At 41.8% G+C, this 21,701-nt stretch overlaps 1 protein-coding gene across 5 annotated transcripts in view; it reads left to right on the top strand.

Moving 5' to 3' along the window:
- Positions 1-17,378, top strand: part of ppp2r5ca (protein phosphatase 2, regulatory subunit B', gamma a) — a 30,375-nt gene extending 12,997 nt beyond the window's left edge. For 2 of the 5 annotated variants that reach the window (XM_048227493.1, XM_048227495.1), the window contains 13 exons: positions 3,982-4,181; positions 5,994-6,104; positions 6,409-6,501; positions 6,608-6,738; positions 6,883-6,942; positions 7,263-7,371; positions 7,711-7,764; positions 8,504-8,674; positions 9,647-9,774; positions 10,444-10,545; positions 10,837-10,909; positions 11,608-11,724; positions 13,723-17,378. In XM_048227493.1, the coding sequence (XP_048083450.1) occupies positions 3,982-4,181; positions 5,994-6,104; positions 6,409-6,501; positions 6,608-6,738; positions 6,883-6,942; positions 7,263-7,371; positions 7,711-7,764; positions 8,504-8,674; positions 9,647-9,774; positions 10,444-10,545; positions 10,837-10,909; positions 11,608-11,724; positions 13,723-13,857 (1,484 nt within the window). In that variant the 3' untranslated portion in view covers positions 13,858-17,378. Of the gene's footprint in view, positions 1-3,981; positions 4,182-5,993; positions 6,105-6,408; positions 6,502-6,607; positions 6,739-6,882; positions 6,943-7,262; positions 7,372-7,710; positions 7,765-8,503; positions 8,675-9,646; positions 9,775-10,443; positions 10,546-10,836; positions 10,910-11,607; positions 11,725-11,804; positions 11,843-13,722 lie in introns of all 5 variants that reach the window. The other 3 variants (XM_048227494.1, XM_048227497.1, XM_048227496.1) reach the window with 2 other exon arrangements.
- The last annotated feature ends 4,323 nt before the right edge of the window (positions 17,379-21,701 follow it).

Consider the following 21,701-nt stretch of genomic DNA (forward strand, 5'->3'; position numbering starts at 1 on the left):
ATATTGCTCATAGTTTTGGGAAAGCCTTCAGTAAGGGTGGGAAGGATTAAACGTTTAATGACGTGAATTTTCTAACCCACTCTAAATGCCTCCTCAAGGCAGGGCTCCAGGCAGGAGGAAATGTACATGTGGAAGTTGTGGGTGGGTCTTAATGGGAAGACCTTAAGGCGTAACTTTGCCGTTGTTCGTTTTTGACGGCCTGCAAAGCCACAGTTTCAACAAGTTCTCATCACAAAGTACTGAAATCATGGCTGGCCCCACAAGGCTAGGGAATCCCCAAATGGCCTTTTAATGTAGCTACATTCAAAAGATGTAACAGGGGGGAAACTATTTAACTGTTATATATGATTGCTTCTTTATAAGTACTATTCGCTGTCAGATTGATACTTTCTCAGGGATTGAGCAATTTTCCTTTAAGAAAGACTTGTAAAGGAGTATGTGAAATACTCAAGGGAAACATAAGGAGGATGCTTTCAAAGTAGATCAGCTTAATTGGTGTATTTCCCCAAACCTTCCACATTTAATTTTTATTTGTGTTGTTTCGCTTGCCTCAACGGGTTTAATGAGCTATGAAAAGCGTATCTTGCATTAAGTACAAAGATATTGCCACTGTCACCAAAATAAATTTAGATTGTCTGAGTGGCAATTCAAAGTGTATTTTACAGTATTGCAATACAAAAGCAACCTAACCTATTGCAGGACAATGCAGCACATCAAACCTCATTTTTAAACTGTAGCCTACAAATCTTCTTACAAGAAAATACTGAACATGCCAGTAAGTGTGAAGGACTCCTTTCATCATGCTTTCCTCCAGTGTCTGATGTCTTTGATGGCTGTGATTCCAACCCACTCACAGCAACCTACTTCAGCCCCAGGCTGTGTGATGATGATGATGGTGGTGATGATGACTGATGATGGTGATGACGATGCAAGGCCTTGTCTGACAGCAGCGAGTCCCGAGATGCAGCATGCAGATTTGCTCCAGCGGTACCCGTGATGGATGTGCCATGGCCAGGCATGCGCCGCTCTCATGTGCGCTCGTCAATACCATCTCGCGGCACAAAGTGGCCAGCACCCGGAGCGTGGCATCAGCGCTGCAGATGGCTTATGGGTTATGGTTGACGGACTGGCATGCGGGCCAGGAGAATATTGACGGGAGGGCTGGGACGGTTCGTCAGAACTTACTCATCAATTGGATTTTAACAAAGAGGAATGGGGGTGGGGGGCATTGCAGAGGTCATATCCCTATCGCATTCACATTGATTGGTCCAGGCTTACTCACTGGTGTTGTTGTTTGAACAAAACATATCTTGGTTGATGCACCTTCACTGGCATAGAAAGCTCATCGGATAAACACAATTTGTTATTGCCCTGCTCACTTTCCCTGTCCTGAATTACTGCATTACCTCATGTGCTGTTTGTGTAGCGGTTTCGTCTCTGTTATTGTTAGAAATCACAAAAAAACGCAGGGCCCATAATACACCTGCTTGGTGTATAATAAGAAACCAGTGGTCAGATGGGGGGGCAGTGACTCATCACTGGTCATTTTTATTTTTATCCGTCTGTTTGTGGCTCTTTTCGTTTCTAGCCGTGGCCTGATAAGTGTCCATTTTTGCTCCCTTGTGATGAGCGTCATGTGTCTCCTCTGTTGCCTCTGTGTTTGTCCTTCCTGCTTGCTCAAGTTGATTTTATGGAGAGTGCCAGAGGTAGGAGAGGCGATGAGAATACTCAGGCCCAGGCTGATATATTTAGACCTGTTCTTATTTGGTCAACCGCAGGGGGGGAAAAAAGCACAAAAAACACTCAGAGACCAGTGATGTTCCATTAAGGTTAGATTGTGGTTAGGTTGAACCATGACGCAGTGTGGCCTAAAAGAGAAATGAAGATTGACACTAAATTGTATGCACTGCCACAGTAAAGATGTGTTTGCATTAAAGGTTCCTAATTGAATGAATAGTGAGTTGAACTCTTTTTTTAGGCTCCTTAATACCTTTTTTGTATGCAAAAGATTTAAGAAATGTAATGTTGGTGTGCTATTCTGCTTCTAAGACCCATACAGTTTCCTCTCCTTGTATAGAATCTAAACATACTCTATTCAGGAATCCTTATGCCCTAGGTTACTTGGAAGAAATGTGTTTACTTGTTTAACACAGGCTAAGCTTGCTCGCTAATGACTTCCTTACACATATATACTTTACCCCCTTTGCATTATTTGTGTGTGCACACATGTGTTTCTGTGTAAGTTGAACTGCCGCTAAAGAAACCTGAACTTGACAAGTTCGGTATACAATCTCACAGACGGTTCTAGCAGTCCCCACACTCTGCCACTCAGCTAAATTGTGTGGTGGATAGCAGCTAGTTGGCACATATTTGTTGAGGTGTTCTTCATATGCAAAATGATATTGGGAAGCTTATCTCTATTATGTGCTGCGAGGCACAGTTTGTGTTTTGTCCTGTGAGCACAAACCTCTTTAGTCCACCCCACCACCACCACCCTGCCGGCCCTCTCCCCCTTCTCCTGTCAACACAACCTTACCTGACAAATAGGTCTGTGCTGCTGTGGAAGACTGTTGCCTAGTTACAGATATGGCCAGCCCTGTGTGTCTGAATAGTCAGTCTCTCTCTCTCTCTCTCTCTCTCTCTCTCTCTCTCTCTCTCTCTCTCTCTCTCTCTCTCTTCTCTCTCTCTCTCTCTCTCAGGGGCTTGCTCTACCTTTCGTTGCACGCTCTATAGTTCTGTCATATCCTCTTTATCACTCTCTCACTCTCTCACTCTCTCTGGCTTTCTCCTCGTCCCCCACCTCTTACTCATCAGGTAGCCACAGTGTACTCTGCTGTAATGTACCCAGTGCCTCCAAGTGACACACAAGAACATTGTATATGTTGGGTGCACGCTGCGTACAGTGTCTCTAATATACCACGTTATGCCAATTTACATGCTGCTGCTGGTGTCTCCTCATTTGAAAGCTTTGCCAAGCTCTTGGACCATAGCTTTCATGAAAGCTTTGGCAACGTCCCCCCCGTGATGAAACGGAATAATGTTGAAAGGGATCTGGCCTGGCTGTTTTGATGTTTATGTTCTTCAAGTATGCCTGTCATGTGGTGTGGTGAAAGCAAGAGGGCTCTACTGCTTCCACTCATTTCAATCTGAACAGCGGTCCGGATCAGTGCTAGTTTAGGGCCAGAGATGACTGCTTATAACCACACACACTCTCACACCTCTGTATCACTCATCATATCATCATATCACTCATATGCTGTTATTAGCTTAAAGGTGTAGTCTGAGACTCTATTTCTCTCTCATAGATGCTCTCTGCAATTGAGCTTATTGCTCCTCTGGCTGTCCATTCACTGTGTGAACTTCAAAAAACAACAGCCCTGGCTCTGTAAATAGGAAACAAACATGGTTGTGTGGACTGAGCCACAAACAGTTCCAGCCTATCAACACATTGCTTTAGGGGCATGAAGACAGGGGTGTGATTTGATAGTCTGTTGAGCTGAAATATCAACCACTTTTCTCCAGAATTAAAGACCCAACCTTTAACGCTGCCTTTGCTTTGTCTGTCAAACGAAAAGTGACTGATGGTGGTACAATGTTGTATTAATACACAGCATAATATGACAAATATTCTGTAAAAGAATGTCATTTGGCAGCCACATTAGAACCATCACCAGTCACTTCTTCCCACTGAAATTACACATTACTGGTCATCATCATTATTCATCTGCACAGACACACTGCATAGTCTAGGTATATCAATCCAGTGTTCTGTATTTGCAAGCAATGAGAAAAGATGCCATACAACATTGGCTGTAATATGCATCCTGTCCTGGCCCTTTAATCTAAATTGATGTTTATGTTTCTTTGTTTAAATCACTGTCAGGTCATTTGGTTTGATTATAGTTTAAAAATGCATCCAGTTCTTGCACCCAACTGCCTTAAACCTCTGACCCCCTGGCTCTCTGACCTGGCCCTTCACAGATGTAGCCCCGGCGGAGCAGGAGAAGCTGTTTATCCAGAAGCTGCGGCAGTGCTGTGTGCTGTTTGACTTTCTGTCCGACCCCCTAAGTGACCTGAAATGGAAGGAGGTGAAGCGGGCGGCGCTGAGCGAGATGGTGGAGTACATCACCCACAACCGCAACGTCATCACCGAGCCCATCTACCCAGAGGTGGTGCACATGGTGAGTCACACCAACCGTCGCCCTGGCAGCACCTCTCTCCTCTCCTCGCTCTCTACCTTCTCTCTCTTTTTCTCACTCCCTCTCCTCCTCTCTGTCTTTCTCTCTCTGTCTTGGTCTCACTCTAACTCTGTCTCTCTCAATATTTCATTCTCTCTCTCTCTCTCTCTCTCTCTCTGTATTTGTCTGTTACTTTTTTGTTCTTTCTCCATATTTTCTGTCTCACTGTCACTGTCTCACCTTTTCTCTCTGTCTCCCTCTCTGTGTCTCCTCTGTCTGTCTGTCTGTCTCTCTCTTGCTCTCTTCTCACTCTGTTCATCCTCGCCCCCTCTCCCTTTCCCTCGCTAGCCGCCCTCCTTCCTTTGATCTTTCCCCTCTACCCAGGAGCATAGAGAGCAGCCCAAAGACCTATTCCTTTCTCTCCTTTCTTTCTCCACCTCTCTTTTTCTCCCTGTCTCTCTCCCTCTCTTTGTCTTGTTTGTCTGCACAGCTGTTTTCCTATCTCTTTATCGCTCCCTTTATCTCTCCTCTCTCACTCTATCTCTTTTTTCTCTCTCTCCTCTCTCACATGAGTGTCCTGTGCTCCTGTGTTGAAGTAGGCTGGCATAGCCTGGCCTGTAAGCGTCTCTCTCTCTCTGAGTTTCTTGTGTTCTCTCTCTCATTCCCCTTTTCCTCCCTTCTTCTCTGTGGTAGATGGATGGAATTTGCCAGAAGTGGATAGCATTGTATAGCCCACACACACACACACACACACACCCTTGAGCGGTCATACATGTTGGCGCTTAGAATGTGATGGTGTCCCCTCGGCTGTTTTTGCAGCCCAGTGTGGTTTTTGTTGTTTGGATGGCAGATGGCAGAAGATGTTCTGCAGCGCAGCACACCGCTCAGGCCTTTGGCACAGCTCTGTGTGCACTTAGAGCTGAAGCTGAAGCGCCTCATCTTACCTCCCACAAACCCCTTGTGCTGCTCATGGAAGTCCTTATTCAGTGAGCCCCCCCCCCCCCCCAACAGGACAAATAAAATGATCTAATTGGTTGTTGCTCAAGGTGGGCAATTTATTTTATGCAGTGTGTTGAAATTCAAATGTGTCAAATTGTCAGAGACACGATTATAGTCCAAACAACACAACCCCCCCCCCCCAAAATCCTCCTTTAGGCACAGGCTGACTTTGATGTGCTCGGCTTTAATCATCAAAGGCTGAGAATGGAGATGCTAATGGATTATGGGTAGAGCGAGGTGCGTTTGGCTCGATCAGACTAGATGAGCACTTGTGTCCTCTCTTCTGTCATGCGTGCATGTCTTCCTTTTTTAACATGACCATCTTTGATTGTCATGTTCCGCTTGACTGCTTTTGATTGTGATTACCCCCTTTCAGCTGGCTGGTCTATCTCTGTGAATGGCTATTATATTATTGTGTTATTCTGTTAAATAAAGAGTTTCCTTATTATTATCCAACACTAAACATTTATGCTCACAGGGCAAGGAAAGGCATGTGTTTAATCAGTGCTTGTGCTCCTGCTAAAATGAACAGTCCTTAGGATAAGTGAAACTTAATATTGTTAACGTGATGCCCTTTATTGTAATGTGTACTTGTACACTGAAGGCGATGGAAGATTGATGTTAGTGCCACACTGTAGAGTTTAATCATGCTCGCTGTTTTCAGGACAAATAGTTTACTTTTTTTTGTAAGACTACATACGTCTCAAACTCACATGCACACACACACACACACACACACACACACACACAGAGAGAGAGAGAGAGAGAGAGAGAGAGAGAGAGAGAATCTAATGCTCTTGGGTTGATCCATTGCAGTTTGCTGTGAACATGTTCCGTACGCTGCCCCCCTCATCAAACCCCACAGGGGCCGAGTTTGACCCGGAGGAGGACGAGCCCACTCTTGAAGCAGCATGGCCGCACCTCCAGGTATGTTGTGTGTGTATGTCCAGACGCCATGTTTAAGGGGGGTGAGCAGTGGTGTTCTGCAGAGACTATGGCTCAGGGTGGGATAGTTTTAGGCATGACCGCTAATATAACTTGCATTGGAATCTTCGCTCACTCACTACAGATTTGTAGATTGCATGCCGGGGTGATTCCCCTTTGCCTCTTTGATGTTTGTTGTTCTGCATTGCTGTTGTCAGCTGTTGTTGACATATCATCTGATGCTCTCCCTAATTGTGTTTTCCTTTTTCTCTCCTCTCTTCTTATCTATTCTTTTCTCTTTCCGCAGCTTGTCTATGAATTTTTCCTTAGGTTTTTAGAATCTCCTGACTTTCAACCCAATATAGCTAAGAAATACATTGACCAGAAATTTGTCATGCAGGTAAGATCAACCTCATTTCTTTCCACTCCGTTGCCATCATGTTATGTCGTGCCATCTCAGATGTTTTGAGGCCCCTGGTGACATTTCTATTTGATTTACCCTGCAGCTTTTAGATTTGTTTGACAGTGAAGACCCACGAGAAAGGGACTTCCTGAAAACCACCCTACACCGGATCTATGGCAAGTTTCTCGGCCTGAGAGCATACATCCGGAAACAAATCAATAATATATTTTATAGGTGAGTGAAGGCTGGCGTGAAAAACGCTTTCCTGTCACCTACATTCATCTTGACGGTATTGCTATTTGTTTTGTTTGGTAAGTCTTTTTGTACCAAGCAAAACCTCAACAAAACTAATCAAGCTTTTTTGTTATTCTTTTATAGATTCATTTATGAGACAGAGCACCATAACGGAATAGCTGAATTGCTGGAAATACTTGGAAGGTAAAGTATATAAATTAAAGCCAAGTTAAAACTTTATGATTTTTGTTGAAATGTGAATATAAAAAGACTGTTATTGATATGTTAACAGTTTGGTTTAAAATATTCTTGAAAATGTAATCAAATAGGATTTCCTAAACAATGAGTTTTGTTCAGCAGCTGTCTCTGCCATGTACATCGATACACAAGAATAAGCTATTGTATCTTCAATATCTGCTGCTGTAGAAATGTCCTCTTTGTACTTTTGCGTTCTCATTGTGGCTCTGTGGTTTCAGTAACTGGCTCCATATAAATGTCTTTGCTGTGCTGTTGTTATTTCACAGTATAATCAATGGTTTTGCCTTACCGTTAAAAGAGGAGCACAAGATTTTTCTGTTGAAGGTGCTACTGCCTTTGCACAAAGTGAAGTCACTCAGTGTCTACCACCCACAGGTATGTCTGACTGACACTCTCTCACCCACAGGCGGATATGACTCCATCTTGGGCTTAATGTTACTGTTGTCCCATCCCCAATGCCAATTAAGAGATATTCATAGCATGAGTCATTCTCAAATCTTTACATTATTATTCAAACAGTCTTTTTTGGCAGCACTAATACAAAGGTGTTCTGAAAAAGTTATTTTATATTTAGTTTTTATTTTAAAGTTTACTTTCATGTGTCATTGAGGAGAACACATCTCAGCATGGCAGAGTGAAAACAAACATTAATTTGCAGTTTTGTTGTGGAAGAAACACTATTCACACTTTTCACAACTTTTTGTACTCTTACAGTTGGCATATTGTGTGGTGCAATTTCTGGAGAAGGACAGCACACTTACTGAGCCAGTGAGTTGTTTTGTCTTGTCTGTGTGCATGTGTGTGTGCACGTGCACGTGTGTGTGTGTGTGTGTGTGTGTGTGTCTGCCTGCTTGCTTGCTTGCTTGCTCACATTAAAATGTACTGAGGAGGGTGACCATGTCTTGTTCCTCCTATGCAATGATCCAGATTAAAATGGAGGATTTTCATTTCTTTACTGATCAGATATAGGGTAGAGGATCACTAAGTCACTTAATTGCTTGTTCTTATTGTTGCTGAAGTATTCACATTTGCATGTATGTTCATTAATGTCATAGACGGGCCGTATTTACAAAAGGCATCAACTGTTGACAAGTAAGCATGCTATGAAAAGGTCTAATGATGTACTACTGTGATGGCAGTTATTTAGAAATGTTGCAGTGCCTTCAGACTTAGAAACTGACACTCACAACATATCTGTGAAAACAAAGCAGGCAGGTATGTGATGCTGTTCTAGAGTGTTACTCATGTTTATGTAAGATTTGTTCACAAAGTCTATTTCATGTTGTACATGAGTAACTCACAAGAGGTTGCATACACCATAAGCTCCTTCCTAGTATCCAGTGTTTTAGAGTCACTACATGGTATAAGAAAGCACATTGGTAATGAATCAGGTACACTTTGTGGTCTGTAGGCAGGATGCAGTTGCTTATTCATTGTTTGTCCCCAAAGGAGGATCCTGCAGGTGTATCCTTGTATCCGACATACAACCATGACTTTTTGTTGCTAGGTTGTGATGGCCCTTCTCAAATACTGGCCAAAGACCCACAGCCCAAAGGAGGTGATGTTCCTCAACGAGCTGGAGGAGATCTTGGACGTCATCGAGCCCTCGGAGTTCGTCAAGGTCATGGAGCCCTTGTTCCGACAGCTGGCCAAGTGTGTATCGAGTCCGCACTTTCAGGTGAGTGTGTCATGCTCTTCGTCCCATTGTGTAACTGATAGAAAATGAGGTATTTTACAGTACAAATTTTGAATTTAGATGGTTTCTTCGCAGCTAATGAGTAGAAAATGCATCGTTTTGTCATGTAAGGACTCTGTTCATATTGTACAGACCTTTTAATGACATTTTGAGTCTGTTAAGAGGCAAAAAAGGCACGTTTAGATGATGCCCCCAGACCTAGCATTGTAGCTTTATGGGAGTACTGGCCATTAGCTGCAGCTACTCCAGTGTGTTAGCACCGATTTTGGTCATTGTTTTTCCTATCGACAGTACTTTGTGACGTGTTGCAATCAAGATCCATGTAAAAATCGGCTGGAATGCTAATTAGCTCATTGAATTTGTGGTCATAATAAAACCAAAATATGATTCGATTTTTTTTTTTTATAATTATAATTAAGGGTTTGGATCTTTTATTTGATTAATGAACGTAATTGTAAATATGATGGAAAATATGATTGATTATTAATGATTCATTGTATTTTATTATTATAGAATATTAGTGAAAACATTAACCCCAGAAGCTGGCCACCCACCACACCATACTGTTTTCTTGCACCCACTGACAGATCTTTCTTTAGAAGTGGTATTGTTTGTGAATCAAAAGTGCATCTGTACAGTTTTAAGGTCACCCTCTGCCTATCTGGTGCATCAGGCTAGCACCCCGCTGTTGAGCAGAGCGGCTCTTGGTGACCGCTCGGTGTGTTATGAAAGCTTCGCTCTGTAGGGGCTCGCGTTCTGTGTTCTCTCTCTCTCTCTCTCGGCGTCAGAGATGACTCGTGTGTCATGAGGAATCTCACTGACTCATACTGAGATGAGCTTTGCTGTGCTGTGCTAAGCTATGCTAACACTAAGCTAAATTGTGCTGTGCTGTGCTGAGCTATGCTGAGATGCTACAGTACACTAATACTAAGCTGAATTGTGTTGGGCCTGCAGGTCGCAGAGAGAGCGCTCTACTACTGGAACAACGAATACATCATGAGTCTGATCAGCGACAATGCCGCCAAGATCCTCCCCATCATGTTCCCTGCCCTCTATCGCAACTCCAAGACCCACTGGAACAAGTAAACTCAACCGCCATCACAACTCCCCACAACCCCCACCCCCCTGTGTCGCAGTGACTCATTCCCCCAAGGTCATTTGAATGTCAATTGCATGCTCCCCCTCCGCCCTCCCTCATCCTTTGTGTCCAGTCTCTGCCTCCTACACACCATCTCTGCTCACGAGATCTATAATTAAACTATTGGATATGACTCAAGCGTGTTACAGCTCGAACGCTGAGGCTCTGTCCTCAGCACATTGTGGGAAGAGAGCAATGTCACTTGGGTGTTTGGATTTGGATATACCAGGAAATAAGGATTAGGAATTCTTTTGAATGCAGTTTAAATGCAAAAAGTACAATTGCTCAATTTTAGTGTGCCCTCTCTTTTTAAAAAATATACTTCTTCTCAATGACAGGTTTTGCTTGTAGTATCTTAGTCTTGATTTGTCTTTAGTACACATCGGACTGCTCTTTTCCTTGACCTTCATTTACATTGTGATGTTATTTGTCATTAAGTTGAGCCTGATGCTCTTATTCAGTGTGACTTGAATTAACTAAAGGGCCAGTTCCCCTGGAGCTACTTGGGGATAAATGTCTTGCTCAGTGGTGCTGGACTTGAACTCACAAGGAAGGTCCGATCCCTAACCACTAGACCACCACAATTAATGTATTTTTGTTGTCTTATTCTCAGGACCATCCATGGCTTAATTTACAACGCTCTGAAGCTCTTCATGGAGATGAACCAGAAACTCTTTGATGACTGCACGCAGCAATTCAGGGCAGAGAAAAACAAGTGAGCAAAGCAAAGCCACAGATTGTTCAACCTTTTGAAATCATAGTTTTTATCACCGTATATGTGTTTTCTGAGGTCAGAGAAGAAAATATTGCTTCACATGATATCTTTGCATTCTGTGTATGTTGTTTCTCTGTTTGTGGTATTTATTTATTTTGTCTGAGCATTGTAAACAAATGAGATAAAAGACCTGAAGCAACAAATTGTTTAAATGTCTAGACGACAAAAACAAAGGGGGGGCATCTCCAGGCCACATCTAAAAATGTACATATGTGTTTTGTGCCTGCGCAGGGAAAAGTTAAAGTTGAAAGAGAGGGAGGAAGCCTGGATCAAGATTGAGAATCTTGCCAAATCAAACCCACAGGTGAGTTTGTCTCAGAGTAAGGTGATATTTGACCTGTGTCACTGGCATGGAATGATTTGATCTTGGACATTTATCAGCAGACTCTACAGCAGACTGGAATAATGTATCGTATTTCATGCAGTGCCACCTGGGTCTATGTTTAATAAACAGTTAAGGGTGCTGAAGCTGAATGACAAGCTAATGCCTGGCCATGCTTGACACTGACCCTGCCCAACAGAAGGTTAATAGAAATTATGACCCTGATACAGCATGGCTGTACTTCCAAAATGAGTGTCGGCCTTGTTCCTTTGCTTTAGCATACGCTAAAGTCAACCATCAACGGAGCTTGCTTAGTTTATTGACCTTCAGTGAAATGGCTGACATTACTTCACTTTCCCATGTTGCTAATCATTTATATCAGGTGTCGGCCACAGAATGACATTTGCTATGCCATGGCACAAACTTCTACTGAAACCTGACTGAAATGCTACTAGTCATGTTTGTTTCAAGATGCATGTATGGAATGACGCTTTCTTTTGTTTTGCTTCAGAAAATGTACTCAGTCTATTTCTCTACATCACTCAATCACTTTCAGGAATGCCAATCTCCTTAACCTCCACCATTTGTTTGTCTAACTCATCTCCTCCTTTGCCTGCAAAGCTGACTTATCTTTTTAAAATTCATCCTTTTTTTTCTTCTTTTGTTTTTCCTTGCAATAGTTCCTTATGTATGTTGATTCCTCTGGCCACAGTAGTCCCGTAGAAATGGAGACTGATGGTCCTTTAATAGAAGATGTTCAGATGTTAAAAAAGACTGTAGCGGATGAAGCCATTCAGGTAAATGTTGGTTTTGTCTGTTCCTCTACAGTTGAGCATAAGGTAGCTCTTTCTCTTTCTCTTTCTCTCTCTTTTGAAAGGTATTGTAAGCCAAGACTAGATCACCGGAATCAATGAGGTAGCTTTAGCCGTGCTCTTACTCATCTACTTGTTGTGTGTCCTATTTATTTGCATGTTTTTAATGAAAAAACATATCTTGTAGATTAGGTTTTTATAACTTGTGTGTTCATCAAGCATGGCTGCATGTCCCTTTAAGATGACAACCTCTTTAAAACTAATCTATTTTCATTAGTGCTGTCAAAATCAACATGTTAATCATCACGATTAATTAAAAAGAATGGATGATATGAAAATAACTAGTCACCAAAACATAGGCCTACCCATTGGTATCACTCTTGACATGCAAGCAAGAGGAGAAGAACACTCCAACATTAGTCATTTTCAAAAAAGGTCTCTCCATTTTCTCTCTCTCTCTCTCTCTCTCTCTCAGCCTCTTTCCCTCTCTCTGTCTTCTATATGACTGCTGATTGTTTCTCTCTCTCCCTCAGTCTTCTTTTTCATATTTACATGGAGGATTATTGACCTTATTGAAATGTAACTGGAGCAATTAATTAGATTAATCTTTTGATCATTTGACAGCCCTAATTTTCATACATTCCATGGACTGATTCAAGTAGCCTATGTCTACCTGGGAGTATTTCTTGATGGTCTCGCAAATCAAAATGATATCATCTCAATCTCCAGCACTAAGAAAAGACTGAAGTGACCGTTCAATATAACGATTAGCCCTGTCTTATTCCAAGTCTTGTAGCCATCGAAAGTGAACCAATACTTTTCAGAGCTAGTGATGAATTTATGGAATGGAATAATGCTTGTTTTAATGTCTACAATTTGTTTCACATAAAGGTTATACACATTTCATGTGTTAAGTCATGTGTGTCAACTATTTATTGCCTTTGCTGTATACTCTCATTAGGCAAGAGAGTTTGAGCTGCCTTCATTCTGTCTGCATTATCATTTTATTCAGACAGAAAAAAGTCAGGAAACAATGATCGAGGAAGTTAAGACATTTTTGTAATATTAATTACAGGTGTCCATAAATTCACAAAGTCACAATATGTTTGACAGACAACAATTTAATTGTCTGTTAATTGTCTCTAACCAGTGGTTGTCACAGTAGGCCATTACAATATAAAGTAATGCTATGGACAGAAACAGCACATTACTGATGATGTAGCACAATAAGTGAGATTCACTGCGATTCTCCCGTCCTCCAACACCGGAGTTTACTTCACTGTCAGCTACTCAGCTGTTATGTGAAGTCCCAGAGGTCGCATACAGTCCTTGAAAACCTGACAGTCCAATTGACAGTTAATTAGAGGAAGCGCTAAAGAATTAAACTGGCTAACAGCTTGCGCAGTTAAAAAAAGAAAAAACAACTTGGCAGCAGTGAGACAGGCTAGTGCTGAGCTGCCAAGGTTTGATGTGGCATTTGGAGTCTCCCACGGTGTAACCTTTACACACACTTAGATCTGTTTGGCTGGGCAATTTGAAAAAAGGACCTTAGCATTTGATTGTGTTGATTTGTTGACAAGTGGATCTATACTTCTAAATCTTGTTTTGTTTTTTACTTTTTTTCTAACGATTATTATTGGTCTGGCACGGTGTTGCCTGGAACAGATGAATATTATTAATAGCATGTAGTGTTTTATCCTCCCTTTTCCTCAGAAAAAACAATACTTCTCTTTTTTGGCCTTGTTACTGTAGGTGTAGCACATAATGATTTAGCTCAGCTACAGTCTGTTAATGGTGTTACTCTGAGGATCAGTGAAGGGAAAAATATTAAGACTCACTTTTGTAGTCTGCTCAGGGCAATTAATTGGCCCTCAACAGAGTCTGTTATGGAAGGAAATAGAGTAACATTAAAGGAAATTATATATCCAAGCTGTAGTTCCGCTACAGAAGAAGCTAACCCCTTCCCATTACTGCTCCGTCCAGATCCAGAGAGACCAGCGAAAAGACCGGCCACTGGTGCGCCGCAAGTCCGATCTGCCTCAGGATATGTTCACCACGAAAGCCTTGGAGTCCCATCGCCGTGCTGATGAAATGCTGACCGCTCACGACGGCCAGTAACTGTCCAGCCCTGTCTCTCCCATCTCTTCTCCCAGTCCACATCCATGTGCCCCCACCCCCAATCCTCCCCGTCCTACCCCGGAGCCAGCTCCTCCCCCGCCCTTGCCCAGCGACGCTGGCGTTCAGCATTGGAACATAAGCAGCACAACGTCCCTGCCCCCTTTGCCCTGCACCTAAAGAAAAAACTAGTTTGTCTTTCTCAGGTTTTTATTTTGTTTTTAAGTTTAGGAAAGGACTGGGCTGCATCTCTCACTCACCCCCCCTCTCTCTCTCTCTCATGACTTCTCTCTTTCTTTCTCTCTTTCTCTCACTCTCTCTTGCTCTGTGACCTCACGGTTTCCCCTTTCATCTTCTTCTTCACCCTATCAGTTCATCCAGCTCCATTCTAGTTTCCTCCCTCTGAGCATCACCTGGCGTACATGGCATATTTTCCTCCCCTTCCCTCCGTCCTTCCCTGTGAGTACATCTGAGAAACACGATGACAGAAGCTCCCGCCGGTAGCATCTCCTCTCTCTCTCGGCGGGACGCAAGGAGGGGCCAGAATGCAGATCGAGCGGACTCCAACCTGTTTCCTCGTTCTCAGCCCAAAGGGAACAAAGCAGGGACTTGGGACTGTTTGGAGAGGGAATTCTGTTTATTGTTTCTATTTGGTTTTCTCTTTATTTTTCTCTCTTTCTTTCTCAATCCCAGAAATGTTGCCAGTGCCAACACCTTTTATTTTCGAGACCATTCTGTCACTATGTAAATGTTTGTGTGTTCGTGTGCGCGTGTGTGCGTGTGTGTGTCTGTGTGTGTGTCTGTCTTTGTCTTTGTGGATTTCTATGCTGTCAATCAGGTGTGGCTCTGGGGGGGTATAGGGGTGAAGTGTGGTCTGCCTTGTGTCTCTCGCCATTAATATCTTTTATTTTAAAATGTGTTAAAGGTCTGGTCTGATAGGAGCGGGATATAAGGGCTGGAAGGATTTCTTTCTCTCTCTGAGAAAGGGGGGATGGATGCGATATGCTGTGGAGTTTCTTTTTTTTTTTGGTGGTGCCATGACAGAAAAAAAGCTCACAACTTTTATGTACCCATTCTTTTTTCCAGGGTTGTTTTTCCTTTTGCCCTCTTTGGCAATATGCTCACCGTGACATGGTGGGATATTGACGGTTCAAACAATGGTACTCTTCTTTCAAATGTAGACACAGGACTTCTGTCAGGTGGCAAAGTGGCACAGCAGCACCGCCCATAGTGCTTTAGCCGACATGGCATGCTGCGTACCGAGCAGAACTCCCAGCGGCCCACCTCGCTCTTCTGTGCTGTACCCATCTCCAATATTGCTGCTGTGTAGCCTACTCTACATTCCCTCATCTTTGCACTTTTCTCTTTCCTACACACACACACACACACACACACACACCTGCTGTCCTCATCTGTCTTTAGCAGACCGCTATCTGCACATGTTGGCTTCAGGCCACATCAGAGGACTATGCTGTAGTAGACACCTGCAAATCAAGGTGGAAGAGATGGATATCTGGCCTTCATGTGGGTGGAAGTCATTAGACGGTTACCCTTGTAATGTGTAAACTAGAACAGCTCAAAAAAAGGCCGAGCTCTCGGTGCATGCATATTGCAGATTGCCCTGACCAGCAAAAATCTCAACAAGTTGTGTCATGTATTATTGTGTAATAGTGACAGTGAAAGGTGACATTAGCTATCAGCTTGGCGACATATGATGCCAGTTGGACACAGTGGTCATTTACATGTAGGATGTCAGGCATTCAGGAACACACCACATCAATTAGCAACAACCCAACAAAAAACAAACACTTGACCAGTGAGCTGTCTCATTTTCTTTCTCCAGTCAAAAGCCTGGACTTAGGACTGGCTGTCCAACCAGAGAAGGCCCAACCGTGCATTGATTTTAAAATCTTGTATCGTTCACCCCCAGCTTGGCCCAGGTGACCTCTCTCTCCCATGGCTTCTGTATCTCTCTCTCTCTCTCTGTCTCTGTCTCTTGATCCTTCTCACTCAGCACTTTGCTGTGGAACGGAAAGGACTGTTATTTTGTTACATAAAAAATGAGAGGCGCAAAAAAAGCGCCCCTCTCCATTTTCAAAGATATGTTAGTGCCTTTCTATTACCAATGTAGATGTAAGAGAATTTAAACACATGAAATCCATCAGCTGGATAGAGGAGAGAACAGGAGAGTTTGGCAAACAAGGCACTATTTGCTCTTCCCTATACAATATCATTCTCTGTTCTCTTGCACAGGTATTTATGGCAAATAAGCATTATTGAGACATGGGCATGTTCACCTACAAATATACTAGTGAGGCTGACAAATTGATTGTCGCTATATTTTAATCTCTCTCAAGAAATAGAAATAGAAAAGATGATAAATACATGACCGTTCATGAGATCTCCCCAGATGAAACAGTCTATTGAACTACCTAGAAGCACTTCCTGAAAACTTGAACGATTTTAACGTTTTTCTTTTTTGTTTTTGGTCAAATAGGCAGTTTTTGTCGTCAGTCGTGAATCTATGTATGTATCCTCCCAGCATGAATACATGAGTATAAAACCCTAAACTTATGAGGACGATGTTAATATATCTTTTTTTCCAGTGAAAGTGTCTTTCCGTACCATTGTTTGAACTTCCACACATGAGGATGTTCAGTATGCTTCTTATGGCCTCTATCTCTCTCTCTTTCTCTCTCTCTCTCTCTCTCTCTCTCTCTCTCTCTCTCTCTCTCTCTCTCTCTCTCTCGTGTAAGAGTTGTGTTAATATTTGCTCGGATGTTATCAATGTAATGGTGACTACTACTAACCCCCCTCAACCCCCTTGAAAAAAAGAGCAAAGACTGAAGGAAAAACTTTCACCAAATTGTTATTTTACAATAATAACCCCTAAAGAATGCCATGGTGGTGTCGTATGGTGATTTTGATTATGTGGGAAAATGTTGGTTTTCATTTTGTTTATGTGTTCAAAATCTGTTCTGCTAACTTTAGCTCCTCAGATAAGACTGAAATAATATATTGTTTGAATTATAGAAAGAAGAAATAACATTTTGGCGACTTTTTTTTCTGCAGTCACTGGTTCTTCACTGTAATAATTGCAGGTTTTCATTTCTGCATAAGCTTTCCAAAATATTATAACATGACAAGTGTCCTTTCATATTACCTGTATTATACAACTTCATTTATTATTGTATATATTAAATACTTTGTTTTACGTAGTGTTATATATCTAGATTAATTTGTACAAATGGTCTCATGTACAGACATAAATAGCAACTGCAGAACACTTGGAATGTGGCACAAACCTTTTTTCCATTTCTCTGTAACTGTCTACATCAGGAAAATGACTATAATATTTTTAAATCAGTTTGTAACTCTACAAAAAATGTTTGTTTGACCATTCTTATGTCTGTGGCAAGATTTTATTCATTAGCCTTTCATTGTGTGCTTTCTCCAACCTAAAGTGGTGTACTATATAGAATGAATAAAGAGAGTATGTGGATTTATATTTTCATCCAAAAGCACTATTGGAGTCTCGTCCCTTTTGTCTCATTGCCATGAAGAGATGAGTTTGGCATATTCACAGTTCATTGGATATGAAGGCCTATCTATTGTTCATAGATCAATTTATGAAAAACTAGATGTACCGCAGGGCGGTAGAAAATATGACCGCCCAGTCTGGCACATTTTTTCCACAAAAATAAGTCACGCTTGTCAAATTGTGTTCATTTCCTACTTTGTTCCTGCTTAGCTTCAGTAATTCAGCAAAGCCAGGGTATCTGCTGGTCTGGCTGCTAGCTAAAAACAAAAGGTGAAAGGCATATGTGATTCTAACTGTCTCACTGAATTGCATTATGCACACTCAATTCTCACTGGTATCTGCTAGACAAGTAGGCTACCAAAACATGATTAGTTCATAGATTTCACATGTAAAATACATTTTATACAACCCCACCCCCATCTTGCCTGTTCATAATTCTGAGAAATTGTTGAATTGTGTGCATGTGTGCGTGTGTGCATGTGGGTGTGCCTGTGTGTGTGCATGTGCATGCATGCGTACATATATCTACTGTGTGTGTGTGTGTGCCATATGTATGATTACTGTGAATGTATGTGTGTGTGTGTGAATATCTGTTGATGCACATGTGTGCATATGGAATTGGTTAACATGACCCCTGGAGGCAAACATATGCAAAAAATTGGTCATCCTAGGCCCTACTATTCTCAAGATATTCACAGAAAACTCTGTTGGTGTATGGTCACTAAATGTACACATTTAAGTCAACCAAAGTTACCAAAAGTAACAAGCCTCGGTGTCATCTTAGATGCAGAGTTAAGTTTTAAGCCTCATATCAGTAAAGTTACTCAGACAGCCTATTTCCACTTGAGAAACATTGCCAAAGTGCGGCCCTTTTTAACTCAACAAGATGCAGAAAAACTAATTCATGCCTTTATCACTAGCAGGTTAGACTACTGCAATGCACTTTTCACTGGTCTTCCCAAAAAACATCTAAAGAAATTGGCACTCATACAGAACTCTGCGGCTAGACTTTTAACTAAGACTAAGAAGAGAGAACACATCACCCCTGTGTTGGCTGAACTGCACTGGCTCCCTATTTCCTATAGAATTGATTTTAAGGTTATGTTAATTACTTACAAAGCTCTGAATGGCATAGCACCTTCATATATCTCAGAGCTTTTAATATCTTATCAACCACAAAGGAAACTTAGATCATCCAATTCTAATCTTTTAATCGTACCCAAAGTGCTCCACAAACAAAGTGGAGAAGCTGCTTTTATCAAGCAGGCGAGTTCAGTAAATATTTTTAAAAAAGATCTGAAAACATACCTGTACAGGAAAGCTTTTAGTTAACTCATCTTATCCTGTAGACTACTTTTTTCAGATTATTCTACATCTGCTACTATTGGAGGCAGCCAGCCAGAAGCAGATGGGCTCCCCTATTAAGTCAGGTTCTGCTCAAGGTTTCTTCCTGGAATATGGGAGTTTTTCCTTGCCACAGTTGCCATATGGCGTGCTTGTGGGGGGTAAGAGGGTTAAGGCTGCCAGTCTTATGACGTCATTTTCTATATTTTTGATATGTTGCTGAGTGGATCATAAACAGCCCCAGCAATGAAGAAAAGTGATTGATAATAACTGACTGACCATTATTGTGTTACATGCTTCAAATGTAAAGCACTTTGAGCTGCATTCTGTGTATGAAAGGTGCTATACAAATAAAGCTTATTTTTATTATTATTATTATTATTATTATTCCACACTGTCATAGATGTTGGGTTTCGAACTGAGCAAACAAGTTGGATAGGTTGGAGACTTGGATAGGCCCTATCCTCTTTAGCCCATATTGGAGGTGGGGAATTTTCAAGCCCCACTTGACCCCATCAACCAGGCAAAATAGTAATTCAAATATATATATTTTTTTGCATTTCGGTTCCAAGTTACATTTCCCGTCTCAGTCTGCTGGATCGGATGTTATTTTAATTCATATATTGGTCTGTTTATGACTCTTAGGCAGGGCTCTACACTAAAAAAAAAAATTTCCAGGAGCACTTGTGTGCCCAAGGTAAAAAATTTAGGAGCACAGACAAAAATGTGGGCGCACAGTCAGTTCTGTACTTAACTTAAACATAATCTAACATTACACTGCAGCTAACACTTAAACATGTCAGTGCATCAATTGCGAATATTAAGAATGACTGACAACATTTAGGCTACAGGAAATAGGATTTTAAAGATCAGTGCCTACTTTATTTTCAGTCTGTTCTATTTTCCTACATTTTGTTAATGTAAAATAGTATAATACATTGCCATATTTGCATTTAGCCTGTATATCAAGTATCCTGCCAAATGTAGGCTAATTTATTTATTTGTGAATCCATCTGTAGCTAATACAAATATGCCATGGTGACCTATCTGACTGCATACTGCCTAATACTACTACTAAAACAGTCAATTTTCTCTTCCACAAAACCCAACATAGGCTAATCAAGGATATATATATTTTTTATAATTTTACTTTTTATTTGAAATATCTGCATTGATGGGGTCAGTAGGCAAACGTTAGGCCTACTTTCGTTTTGCACTTCAGCTTGTAGCCTATTCGGTGTTTAAACAAGCATGCGTGGAAGCCTGTAGTTGTCAGTAGCGTTCTACCTTTGAATAAAATGGGAGTATTACTGGAAGCTCCTTTTGTGCCTGTTCGCTACAGCTATATTTTGCATATTGCAGCAAATACGTCAACTGGGCTAAAAGGCATGTTAGGTTACCTTTCCTTCTCTCACTGCATTCTCAGAATCTCATCCTGTTCCTACGATATCCGATGAATTCGGTGGATAGAAGAACTAATTTCTTCAATCTTTTCATCTTGGCTGGCTAGTCTAACTTTCCACTTTTTCTGCGTGCTCTTGGATTTGATAGAAGCGACTTCTAGCGAGTCACAAAGCGAAACTGCTAACGTTGATGGGAGGTGTAGTTTTTATGCTGCATTCGCGACGTGATTCTATGGTTTGCACCAGTAATTGGGGGCCAAGCAGCGAAGCTGCAGGGCAACCCTTAGTGATTCTATCTTTTCTTCCCTATTATTATTACGCTTCCGCCATTGAAGTCTATGGCAGCCTATAGAAACGACTGGTGAAAAGTTGTGAAATTTGGTACACTGATTGGGGACAGGCCAATAATTAATTGCACCAAGTTTCATGCCGGCACCTCCAGCGCTCTAGCGCCACCAACAGGCCAAATTTGGACGTGCGTTCACGCGACGTAACTTTTGACTTCGTATGCCCAATTGCCAAAATGAGGTATCTTTGGAATCCTTGGACCAAGCCGAGTTCAACGCACCCCTATGACGTCAATTTCCGCCATGATGGATTTTCCGCCATTTTGGATTTTGTCAAAACCTTTAAAAGTTTCCGCCTCACATAGTTTGTCCCGATTTTCCTAAACTTAGCACATAACACCTTCAGACCAAGCCGCACAAAAGATATCGATTTTCTTCTTGAACTAAAACAGTTTGCCCGTAACAGCCAACTTTAAATATGCGTGAAGCACGTAAACAGGAAGTGAGCTCATATCTCAGCAACCCTTTCATCTGTCATAACCAAACTTAGTACATGAACTTATATCCCCATCAGTAGGGCACTCAAAAAATCTGGTGACCTTTGACCTCTAGGGGGCGCTGTAATTAAGAAATATGCCTATTGGCCTGTAGCTGCTGTTTTGCTTAGAATTAAAACGCACTAGTGGTGTCTGACAATACTGTGGAAGGTCCTTAGGCCGACCCAAGCCAACTTGAGATGTCATCGTAATTGATTCGGCCGCCATATTGGATTTAATCAAAAACATGAATAAGTATTCGCAAGTCACAAATTTCAGCTGATCCTCACCAAAATTGGCAGAGACCATTTTCAGCCCATGCCGTATCAGTGTATTTTTTTCTGGAACAATTGACAGAAGCGTTTGCCTGTAACAGCCAATCAAAATTTGTGGCGAAGCCGCCAAACAGGAAGTGAGCTCATATCTCAGCAATGCTTTCATGTATCAAAACCAAACATAGTACATGGTCCTCAGGACCCACCAGGAGGACGCTCAAGAAATTTGGTGACCTTTGACCTCTAGGGGGCTCTGTAATTAGCAAAAATGAATTTTGGCCTGTAGTTGCTGCATTCTTCTGCAATGGAGGTCAATGGCAGCCCATAGAACCGTCTGGTTCATCCTGATGATGCACAAATAAGTTGGTGAACTTTGACATCTATGGGGGCATTGAAATTACAGCAAGCATGATCATATCTCAATCGATCTTTTATTTTTTATGTGAAACTGATGACAGCGA

This window comes from Alosa alosa, chromosome 19 (assembly GCF_017589495.1).
Source record: "Alosa alosa isolate M-15738 ecotype Scorff River chromosome 19, AALO_Geno_1.1, whole genome shotgun sequence".
Taxonomy (NCBI): Eukaryota; Metazoa; Chordata; class Actinopteri; order Clupeiformes; family Clupeidae; genus Alosa; species Alosa alosa.